Raw genomic sequence first — 12,631 nt, 5'->3', positions numbered from 1 at the left:
CAATTCATTCTCAAATAGAAACAGGAAAGTGTCTCTAAACTCTGCTCCCTCTTCCCGTGCCATTGCTATGTTTACATTAGAAATGAAAAGGCTGCCTGGTTGCTAATTCGCTGCTGGGATGGGGGAAGAATGAGCTAAGCTGCTGAAAGTGAAAATGTTTCTGCTGTTAACTTTGAGGATGAATTACATCATAGCAGCTACAGAGGTCAGAAATGGGTTGTTTTTAAAGTAGACTAAGGATTGACATTTTTGGATTGTGTTTTTCTCATTAACATACAATGGAAACCCTTCAGCCCTCACAGTCCCTCCTAACATTATAAAGAAGAAGAAGCAAAGTAAAAATTATAACACTTAAGAAGCCAATAAACCCTCAACTCAAGTAAAAGCACTTTAAACTGCAAGAGGCATTTTAAAAAAAAGTTTTCTAGCGTATCCTATGTAAATGCGGACATGAAACAAATATGTAATAAGTGTTATCCCAATTTGGCTGCAAAAGTGGAAATACACTTTAAGTCGCCTTATTTAATGTTTTGTGTTTTTTTACAAAATTTGCTATTTTTTTTAACTCAATACAGTTTAGACTTTTAGATTTAGTAGGATTTTTGTAAATTGTCTTGTGTTTGTGTGTGCTAATAATGATCTTAGGAGTATTTTTAGCGAAAATATCAGTTTGAAAAACATTCTATTAACCATCATGGCACCTACAAATCAACAGCACCATCTTTTTATTTTATTTATCTTGTGCCTTCAGAAAATGTATGATGGTTCTGAGGGGTCTTCTACAAACTCTGAAAACTAAGTGGGAAAAAAATTTTTTTTTGCAAAAATAGTCTGGCCATCAGAGGTTAAAAGTGGAGCACAGGGACAGGCAGCGAAAAGGGTAACGGATTCAATGTACTTTTATGTCAGTCATTCATGTCAACAGATGTCCTAGACAAACACTGCATTTTCAATTCAAACGCATGCAGCTGCATTCAAATGGAAAACACAGTGTTTGGCTGCATTTGACTAGCTTTGCCTGCAGTTCAGACGCACCTTAATAGGAAACATTGCATCTAAAGAAGTACAACGCAAAGCAGGTCAAACACAACCACTAAACTGTCATATGTTCTGCTCAGTTAAAATGACACTAAACTCAGGAGTTAAATCTTAAAAATTAATTTAAGTGCCCGAACTATTAACTAAACTGTATATTATTTGTGTATCACTCAGCTGTTCTTCAAATCATTCCTGACTTCATGCTGACACTGTCCTTCCTTCTGGAGGGTGCCTACTTTTGTTCCCCATGCTCCCTGTGTGTGTTGTAAAGTAGCCACCTCTCCGAACTCACTCCTGTGATATATTACAATTTCATGTTTAGTTTACTAATTTGTATTGAGGTTGTAGTCCATCACAGGAGTGAGCTTGGAGCAGTGGCTACTGTACAACATACACAAGGACCAGGGGGAAGAAAAGTAGCCACGCTCCAGAAGGAAGGACAGTGTCATCATGAATTCAGAGATGATTTGAGGATTTACAGCCTACTGATACACAAATAACATACATTATTGTTAATAGTTAAGGTACTTGAATGCATTTTTAAGAATTAACTCGAGTTTAGTGTCACTTTAAAGTCATTGATATTTTGCTGACCTGCAATTGAGGTATGTTCTAAACGCAGGAAAACAACGCGCATCAACATTAGCCCTGAACCAGCTTTCAATTGCAAAATCAGAGGGCTCAAAGAAAACTACCATCAGCAGTTTATATATTTGTATTCATATGGCGGAAATGCTGGCAGGATGCCTAGATCCATTTAATTGTCAATCACTAGTTGAGCCAGTCTGTGCTGCCTGGTATAAAGACTAGTATTGATGGACAAATGCAGCGTGCTTTCAGATGCATTTCGCTTGCATTGCAGACTGTCTGCAGCTAAGGGCATGCATCCGTACCTGTACGGCTATGCAAGTTCGGGTTGGATTGTAGCTACATGCAGCTGTATCCTGTCATTGAGTTGAACAGATGGATGCACGTGGTTACACACCAGCTGTCCCTCCCGGCGCAGGTTTCTGCACGTACGCACACTTACAGGGTGCTTGTCTGTGTTAATGTGAATGCTTCCTTTCTGGTCACACCTCCTTGACTTTTCTTACCGTGCTCACTATCTGAGACACTATCAGACAATTAGCCAGACTAAATGTAAAAAAAAACTGAACATAGGGATCCATCATTTTAATAGCTTTAGAGGGCTTTGTAGCAGTGTACATTTTATGTGTAATAATTCAATGTCTACTTGGGGGATGGACTCTGATGTGAATGGTGGGGAACTCTGATGAAAGGGAGGAACTGAGGTGAAAAGGGGGGACTCCTGATGTGAAGGGAGAGACTCTGATGTAAAGGAAGCATTCATGATCTGAGGGGTGGACTCTGTTGTGAATGGGAGATGACTAATGAGAAGGGGGGGGAGGGGGGCATGTGAATGCTGTGCGTCCATAAGTCCTTGCAGTGCTATACATTTAAAAAAAACTGTAAATATAATAAAATTGAGGAAGAAAAATATCTTGTTTTACAGTTTAATAATATTTTCTTACTTTTAACAATCATTTTCTGATACCATATACATAGTTTTATATAATACATACAGTACAAACAGTAAACTATTCTACTGCCTTTCATCCAGTACCTGACAAAGATGGTCGTCCTTGAAGAGAAGTGTCATTTTTTGGGAGCTCTTTTGAGGTGAAGGGTGATTGTCTAAACTTTTCTTCTGAGAAAAATGGGCTAAAAACAAAAATATATTAGTGCAAAGACTGTTGTACTTACAGAAAATTAAAGTTTTTGTAATATGTTAGTGCAAAGACTGTTGTACTTACAGAAAATTAAAGTTTTTGTAATATGTTAGTGCAAAGACTGTTGTACTTACAGAAAATTAAAGTTTTTGTAATATGTTAGTGCAAAGACTGTTGTACTTACAGAAAATTAAAGTTTTTGTTTAATCTAAATACATGTTATTGACACAATTGGCAAAGCAAACTATAGCAAGTCCACCTAGGTCATCATATAAAAAAATCTTGTGATGTAGAGCCGAAGTAAAAAATATAAATTGGCAAATAATTATTTCACAGAGCATGATGGGCATTTCACCTTCACGACCCATGATGGGATAATCCTGTCATGGGTCATCAAGGGGTTAAACAGACTAAAAGCCTCCGGGAATCTGTTCTTATTTGTAGAGCCGGCAGCCAGCTTTGCAGTAGAAGCGATTCTGGCGGCTCAGCTACCGGCAGATCGCTTCTATGGACCACTAAAGTGGCCATCTTCCCCCCCTGCCGTGTTTCCTGGGCCCCTACGCTGGCCCGGGACCAGCATCTCTAGCGTATTGCATCACTTCCAGTCCCTGAGCTGTCATTGCTGGGCTCCTGAAGCCCAGCAATAAGCTACTGAAGTGCGATCTGCACTTCAATAGCTTATTTAGAGTGGAAAGGTCACACTAGGGGGTCTTTTGAACCCCCAGTATCACCTTAAAGAGTACCTGTCACCACCAATATGCTATCACATGGGGGGCTTGTAAGCCCCCCTATGTGATAGCAATTAAAGTAAAGTTTAAAAAAAAACTGTTTCAAAATAATGAAATAAAATAAATGTAAAAATAATGAAAAATGTTTTAAGTCCCCTGCCCCATGTGTCTTTATGTAAACACGTGTTGGGAGCGCCTACGTAGGAAAACAATGATTACGCTACACATGTTGGGGGGGATTGTCATAGTCTTGAAAACCAATAAAGTAGACACTAAAAACGTAATGGCTGGCAGGTGCCATACTATTACCAAAACACAGCACTCAATGAAAAAAAATGCTTTGCTGAGCACTCATTTGTACTCATCTATTCCAGAGTTTCTTAAACTATGGGTCAGGACCCAAATTCACAGACATGTTTAGGGCGGGGCACGGTAGGGGTCAGGTGGGGCGACTGGTGGTGAGTAACTCTTAAGGCCTGGCTAGTAGCTCAGGACTTGAAATTTTGAGCCCTGCCATAAAGCACATGCCAAGAGGGTGTGAAGAAAAGCCAAGTACACAATTTTGTTGCCTCTCTGTTACAAGAAACCTTGTCATGATAGTAATTCAATAGATGCGATTGCAAACCTGCTTCTGAAAATACTGGAGTTACCTGGCAGTCTCTGACTTCAATACTTCAAGTCACTCACCTGAAAGAAAACATTCAGCCTAAGAAGTTAGAAACTCTGTACTCTTGATCTGTAACTCAAAGTTTTCAAAGTCAACCAGACAACTAGCATTTTTCAGAAGGAGGTCAATAATGGCAGCCTCCATATTTCTTTCCATGAAGGTTTCTTTAAAGAAAAAAGGGTCATGTATTGCTAACCCACATCCAAAAACATTCACACCTCTGCCTTTTGCTGTGTTTCGTTTAAAAAAACCCTGCTTGCAATATCCTTAATATGGTTCCCAGTAAAAAGCATCTTCCATAGGAATAAATGGAAAAGCATACAAGTCTGGCCATACACAATACAATCTCTACTATCTTCATTAGATTTACCAAAACTATGCAATAAGTAAAACACACCTAAACAATTTATTTACTGTGAGGGTTATTCACACAACTGCCGAAGGCTACTCGCTGCCGTTCGGCCTATTCTCATAGGGGCTGAACGGCAGTGAGTGACTAGGTACCGTGGTACCGAGCAGAATAGAAAAACAGTGAAAAAAGTTGAAGAAAAAAAAAAAAAAGGTAGAAAAAAATGTTAACAAATGTAAATAAATGATAAAAAATAAATACAGATTTCAAAATAAAAAAATTAAAGATTATTGAAAAAATAAAAATAAAGTTTATTGCAAAAAAAAGAAACAATTGGGGGGAGCTAGCAATGACAGCTAGCTCCGCCCAACTGTTTCCTATTGGCCAGAACCTGCTAGAGTCTTCTAGCAGGTCCAGGCCACTGAATGACAACTGTGCGGAGCCGGCCATGACGTCATGGCCGGCTCCGCCAAGTTGTCATTGTTTAATGACCGTTCAGCGTCCCCTGGTAACGCTGATCTGTCATTGCAACTGGGCGGAGCCAGCCATGAGATCACGGCTGGCTCTGCCCAGCAGCCGGATGCAAGGCTTTTCGGCCGGTCAATGGCCGGCCGCTCGCCCCGCTTCAGGTTTCACTTCGGCTCAGTCGAGAGCTCTACTGAACCGAAGGGCTCCGGCCAAAGCTAGCTGAAGGATCAGCCGGAACTACGGCTGATCCTCTGGCTAGCTTTGCGAATAAACCTATTTGTGTCATATCAGGCAGCCCCCCCTACATAGTTAACAGTAGATGTACAATAAGATTGTATAGTGTATGGTCAGCTTAAAACATCTAAAAACACACCTAAAATTCACTACAGTGAAAGCTGTAAATATGCCTTATAGTACAAGTTAAGAGCAAGAGAAAGGAGTCATTGAATATTTTCTGCTATCGAAAACATAATAAAATATATATAAATACCTGGTTGTCCTGATTATATTTGACTTGTTATGATTGTGTTCTTTGCTGACTTTCTCTGTAACACATGAAAACAATACAGTAAAGTAACAGCAATGAACAACGCATTTACCAAACATCTTTTCTACATTATATACAGGCATACAACAATCCAATCCATAAAGCAGAAAAGACTATGTAAACCCAGTCTGGATAAATCTTACCCAGAACTAGAAGCCAGCTAGAAAAAACAGCACAACCTGCATGTGACTATAAAGGTAGCTGAAAGGGACATTGTTAAAGTGATATTAAAATTTTGTTTTTTTTTCCACCTAGGCGGTCCATCTTTGCATAAATCTTACATTTTTTTTAGTTTCACGTTTTCTAGTTGGTCCGGCAATGTTCATTCCCCTGCCCCCTGCACAGGTGCCTCCATCAGCTAAGCAGCTGCTGTGGAGGCACCATTGCGTGCTCGTGCCTGCAGTAGCTGTGTGCGTCCATAGACACACACAGCCCTGCGGCAGACCGCACTCCTCCTCTCCGCCCAACAGTTTGATTGATGGCCGAAGGAGCCTACGGCTCCTCTGCCATCAGTATCCTCCCCCCTAGAGACAAAGGTACTGGGCGGTTTTTACCTTAATGCACAGAATACATTAAGGTAAAAAACGCTCAAACTTTAATGCTACTTTAAGCAACTGTTAAAATAACACATTTGTTCTGATAATTTTGAACAGACTTTAACACAATGGGCAAGATGGAAGGTCGTTTACTACATAGACCTTACCATAACACAATTGGGTAAATGGAAGGCTGTTTACTATATAGACCTTACCATAACACAGTGGGCAAGATGGAAGGCTGTTTACTATATAGACCTCACCATAACACAATTGGGTTGATGGAGGGCTGTTTACTATATAGACCTTACCACAGCACAATGGGCAAGATGGAAGGCTGTTGCTATATGGACCTTACCATAACACAGTGGGCTGGCTGGAAGACTGTAAAGAGAGATAAAGCCAAACTTTTTGTTTTTGTTTTACTTCTCTTTTGTTACTAACACCCGCTATCTGCTGAAGCCAGGAAGGATCCCAACAATATTGTCAGGATCCACTCGGCTGACTGATTGACAGCTGGCTCTGCCTCTCTAAAGCCAGAACCAGCTGTGCCCACCCCCACCCCTGTCTGTGCCTCCAATGAGCGCTGGAGGAACAGAGAGGGAAGGGAGGAAATCCCTACAGTGAGTGGTAACTGACAGTTAATGCTCACCGCAGGGAGGGAGTGAACTAAGCGATCATTGGTTACCTGACTGCTAAGCTCTTGGTATAGAGCCAGAGTGTGATAACTGCAGTGTGCCGCGCTGGCTCTAAGCGGCAGAGAGAGTACGTTTAACTATCCCTGCGCTTCTTCTTTAACTATGTACAGTAGACTTTGCCATAATACAATGGGCTAGGTGGAAGCATATTAACTATATACATCTTCCTACATACACAATGGGATAGGTGAAGCCTGATGACTATATAAACAGTTCTATCTGTTGGATAGGTGTAAAAAACACCTGTTGATCCTGTCAGAAATCCAATCAGCTCCTAACTTTCTGTAGTGAGCGCACAACACATTGCTTCTGCTGCACTGAAATCACAAAGACTTTTTATCAGGCCTGCCCAGGTTACCTCTGTAAACTATAGATCCCCCTATGTTATGACATTAAAGGAGAGGGGTAGGTGTAACACGGTGAGCTGATTTCAACTGGTATTTATTTCAGAGCTTAACATGAGGGGAGACACATTCTGCATCCTACTTCCAGTACTGTCTCTGGTGCTCAGCCCTTAGAGCTGCCCCTTCCTCTGATGTCACTTCCAACACACAATATATTGCAGCTTACTAGTCCTTCACTTTTCAGGCAAGCACAGAAAATACCTGTTGATCTTGCCAGAAATGTAGTGTCCTTGTCACATCCAGAGAGTTGAAATGAAATGAAAGTATAAACAATGTTATCTTCCTTCTGACAACTACTAGTCACATTAACAACTCTGTAATGGAGATGAAGACATAATTGAAGTCCAGCCTGGGTGAGAACCATGACTCCCTCTATAGATACAGTGGAGTGAGTAAGCGTAACCACCCTAGAACAGGAAGAGTTTACCAGGCAAAAAAAAAAAAAGGAAAAGAACCTGAAAAAAACCCAGTCACCTCATCTAAGGACTGGAAAGCTGCAATATATAACATTTTTGTTTTTAGGTACACTTTAAGACCAAAGGGATAAAACTGCTTGTAAACTGGTTACATTTTAACATTTACGTTCATTAGGCTGTTCTTTGCTTGTGTGCTTGCAGAGGTGGAGCAGGAGAATACAAAGCTACAATTACTAAATACACAAGGGAGGCACATATGTAGCGATGTTTACATGAAAGATAGAAAACTGTACATGCCAGTCGCTTTCATTATTTAGTGTCCATTTATCTGGCACAAGAGTGTCTTTGTGTTTTTCTGTGTAAACGATTGTTCATTTGCTTAATTCTTCTCCCATTTTTTTGGAAGTGTTTGTTTCACTTGCACAATATATGACATAAAACTGAACACAGAGGGCAGAGCTGGGCTAAAAAATGAACCATTACTAACAGAGTAGGGCATGCACAAAACAAATGCATTAACATTATACAGACATCATTTGAAGCATCTGTGCAGAAATAGTGGCTGCTTCCATGTACAGCATCAGATAGCTGAATGCATGTTAATTATATAAAGCATGCTTAGGACTTTTCCCTGTTATAAATGAAGATATCTGCAAGGGGTTTTTTTTTTTTTTAAACCTTCCTCTGAGAGCCTTTGAACCCTTTGAAATGTTGCTGTGTGCAACTTGCTCGACTCTCCTTTGCAATCTTTATAAGCAAAAGAGCAGCATCAGAAGAGAGGGGTTGAGCAAACAGTGTTCTTTCACGTGATCAGACCAAGCAGGAACCTGCAGAAGGAGAGCTGGCAAAGGAGGGGATGACTAATCACTCAATTTGAAAACATCTCCATACAGAATGCAGTAGAGGTCAGATGAGTAGGTAGGGCAAGGAGAAAGGTTTAATAGATGCACTCAAACATCTTCTGCCTACTATGATATAATCAATGTAGATTACTGTAAAAAAAAATGTAACAAGTTTCCTTTAAAGCGGAAGTAAAGCTTTCAAAAGAAAAAAATATTGCTAGTCATTTAAGGCAGAAACAACTGTAAATCTTCCATAATGTGCTAATATGTGGTGCATACTAGCACATTACGGCTACAAGCTCCAGGGGGGCTTGCTTTTATGTATTTATTTTTGCCTTTACTTCCCCTTTAAAAAATACACTATTCGCAATTGCACTATTATTTTGTAAAATGTGAAATTAATTTAAATGAACTTTACAATAATTAAAAAAATCTGACAAGACAAGTGAGGAAAAAAAAACAACAAAAACCTAGAGCTTTAATACCACTTTAAGCAAACCTGTTCCTTTGCCCTGCATGTGCCACTGCATAGCCCCGTACTGAAATACAAGTATATGAAACGTCACTGATTCCAACATTTTTGGAAAAAAAAAGCTTCAAGAGCTTTGTATCATCAGCTGGAAATTAATTTACCCGTGTGTTCATATACTGAAAGTATTCCCTACATCAAGAACTTTAAATGTTAACCTTAACAAAATGTTGAATGTAAAGACTTTTATTAACTCTCACTGCCAGAGGGGCAAACGCTGTGGATGACTCCATAGAACCTGCTACGCGTCAAAGAGGTAAATTCTGAATTGGCATGCTGCCAGACGTCACTGGGAATATTATACATCTGTCTTTTTTGAGTCTGACATTTAAAAAGCCGTGCTATAAATTGGCGTATTACCTGACAATTTAAAGAGAAGTTCTGAAGCCATCTTCACAGAGATGTCTTGGCTGAAGAGGTTCCCCTCGGGAATAACTCTGCACTCTGGCATCTTCTGCAAGTGCTCGTTTTTTTCTTGCCTTAATAAAGTGCTGTAACCAATGTTTTGTCTGGGGGAGACGGAGGAGTCAGGGATGTCAACCTCCATGGGTTCTTCTTTAATCTTCACAGTCTGCGTGTCTTTACAACTTTCCGCTACACAGGGTAGAATAAGAAAATTAAATTACAAGTTGCACCTTAGTAAAGCAGGGCATAGACTGAAATAGTTAAGATTTATCCGCTGCTGTGTCCTGTGTAGGAGGCTGAGTGTGGAGAAAGCAGAACATTGAAATATCATAAAAATTGGTCTATTTGAGGTATGTGACTATCCTCTTAAACTGTCTATACACTACCCCATTTACTTCTGAGAAGTGAGCAATTTGAGCATTAGACGAAATAACATAGTACTGTATAGGCTTACAAACAAGAAATAATGGGAACACTATGGATATACAGGCATAGATTATCATACATCCAGCAAAGCAAAGTTCTGGAGAAGTATAATTGGAGTCAGACTGGATATGCAGCCCAGGGAGAGCAAAAAAGATGAGTACTTGGTGTGACGGTAATGAGGTCATAGCACCTGAATATTAATTTTAACATTCCATCTTCACAATATTTTGCTGAAACTCTTAGTTCGAATCACAACAGGCTGCCTCGACACCGATGGGTTAAATTTTGTTTAGGCCATCGCAACATTGCAACATAAACAGATACCTGCTAAACTGGGTCTGTAGTCTTTATAGTCCTTAGTGAAGCACTAATTACCTAAGTGAGGTACCAGGCATAACCTTTTTAGGGCTACTCCTGATGAAAGTCAACCAAGCATAAATTGCAGATCACTAATAAATAAGCACTCGCTAGCTCTAGTTAAACACAAGAGGGTCTGGCTAGGATAACAACACAGGTGAACTCCAATTCACCTTAAAATGAGGTTACCACCAAATTCATAACTCCAGACCTTAGGTTCCCAGGGGTGTGGAATTTGTATCGCCCGGGACATGTAGTTCCGGGCGCCGGGCAAGTGGTTTTTGCACTGTTTTAGCCCTGCTACAGACAAGTAGCAGGGCTGGCTTTCTTTGAGCGGCGCTACGAGCGTGGAGCGCCGAGAGCGGGGGGGCGACTGGCACTGACAGCGCGATCGTCAGTGGTGTGCGATCTGTGACTGCCCGGTCATCGTGCACAAAACCGAGCGGATGGCTGGGTGGTCGCACACGGAATCGCACACAACCGCCGATCGTGCTGTCAGTGCCATTATTTTGTAATGGCACCCCAGTCATCCGCAGGCAGATTGCGCGTTTTCCGAATGCAATACCGCCGCGGGCGATCCCATAGCACGTTATTAATCTCACGTGTCCACTCAATATGGCCGCCGCTTGAGTGGGGCACGTGAGATTAATAACGTGCTGGATTAGTGTGATCCTAGTTCATTTTATTACGTCATTGCTGTGCTGTATGTGTATAGACTGTTTCTTCTATTAAAGGATGATCTTAAAAATCATTAAGCGTATCTCTACTCTCTAAATAAGAACTTAAAAGTATCCTTGTATTCCATGAAGAGTGCTACTGTATAGTGAAACCTGTCATATTCCTGTCTGAAAGATCAGTGGTATCATAGGCTTTGTTTAGGTTTTTGAATTGTCACAGCATTTGCTGAGAACGATGCGTGTTTCTGTTAAAACATGTGGTGCAGTAGTGTGGTGCAATGTAAACAGTAGTGCCAGCTACTGTTTTGTGAGTATAGGATTAACTGCAGAGTTAACCAACCCTAGTGATGATCGCTCTGAGTCTGCTGGCCTAAGATTGTTGTTCCACGAGCTGGGAAATCTCTGTGCAGGGTGAGGCTCGGAGTGGTATCGCCACGTACTTGTGACGGCTGGTTCGATTCAGAACTGCGTATAGTCACGTTATTGACGAACAGCAGGCTCATACCGGCGCATCTGTCATACTTGGACTTTTCTCTAGCTTTGCACTGATATTTTGACCTGAAATTTCGGTGCATCTGCTATCTCTCCTTCCCGCCGGGCGCTGCTCGGTGTCCCAACGGGGAGGAAACTGCCACAGGAGGCCGAGCGGTGCAGGAGGAGAGCGCTGTGAGCAGCGATGTCTCTCCTCCCTGCACCGCTCAGCCTCCTGTGACAGATCAGGAGAGTGGCGTGTGTGTGGGCGGAGACAGCTGTCACAGGAGGTCGGCCGATCAGCTGTCAGATCGAGATCTCCTCCCCGCACCGCTTGCTCAGTCTCCTGTGACAGCTGATCTAGGATGGAGGGCGAGTACAAGCACTCAGTGATTGCTGTTTGTAAATAATTGGAGGACAGAGTATGTTTACTGTGTCCTCAATGATGAATGAAGGGGGGTGATCTACATGGTAAACATACTATCTCCACAAGTTGTAAATGAACAGGAATACTCAGTATAGAGGATTCCTGTTCATTTATTACACAGGGCTTGTAGAATAAGAGATTGAGGACTCTGTGTTCTTATTCTCCTTTGTCTATTTTAAAAGGGAAATATCAGGGGTCTTTTTAGACCCCTAATATTTCTCCGAAGCCCCCAACAAAAAAGTGAATACAAATATTTTATAAGAAATAAAAATTAAATATAAAAAATTCAAACGTTTGTAAAAAAATACATAAATATTTGAATTTTTTTTAAAACTTAGAAAAAAACATTTTCGGTTTCATTTCAGTTTTTAAATTTTCATTTCGGTGCACCTCGACTCTTCTCACAGGTTTGTCCATGTTTGGCAGAATTTAAGGATGACTGTTCTTTTAAAGAACATTAGACATTTAAATATATGCAGAGAGAACAAGACAACTTTCATGTGTACTCTCTTGCTCCTGCCTTTTCTTTCCTTTTGCTTTGACACATGTCATCATAGGCCCAGGCCAATGTAAACATTGCAGTGTTTATTTTCAGCTTGCTTGCATACACATTGTAACTGCAGAGAGAAATGAGGAACAATGGAGGGATTTGCCCCACATAACTGCCTGATTCAGTCTCCAGGAACCAGATGCCTTCTTTGTGCTAATGCAGACACACTGAGCATACACAAAACAATATTTACACTGGTCGTGGTCTTTAATAGGAGCTCCTGGTGTACAGGAGCAAAAAAGTAAGGCAAGTGGTAATGTTTACAAAGCTTGGGATATACATTTAAAAAAGAAAATGTGTTCTATACATACAGGCACCCTGTTAAAAAAACTGGCATTGGAATAAAACTACTAAAGAACTAATATA

At 40.8% G+C, this 12,631-nt stretch overlaps 1 protein-coding gene across 1 annotated transcript in view; it reads right to left on the bottom strand.

Moving 5' to 3' along the window:
- ZNF827 (zinc finger protein 827) overlaps positions 1–12,631 on the bottom strand; it is a 161,192-nt gene that overhangs the window by 29,942 nt on the left and 118,619 nt on the right. The window contains exons 6-8 of the mRNA XM_018552983.1: positions 9,313–9,546; positions 5,471–5,525; positions 2,663–2,760 (exon numbers count right to left, since the gene is read on the bottom strand). Coding sequence (XP_018408485.1) covers positions 2,663–2,760; positions 5,471–5,525; positions 9,313–9,546 — 387 coding nt within the window. The remainder of the gene's footprint in view (positions 1–2,662; positions 2,761–5,470; positions 5,526–9,312; positions 9,547–12,631) is intronic.

Source organism: Nanorana parkeri, unplaced genomic scaffold (genome assembly GCF_000935625.1).
Source record: "Nanorana parkeri isolate BGI_ZX_2015 unplaced genomic scaffold, ASM93562v1 scaffold104, whole genome shotgun sequence".
NCBI lineage: Eukaryota > Metazoa > Chordata > Amphibia > Anura > Dicroglossidae > Nanorana > Nanorana parkeri.
This window is presented reverse-complemented; position numbering and strand designations above follow the sequence as displayed.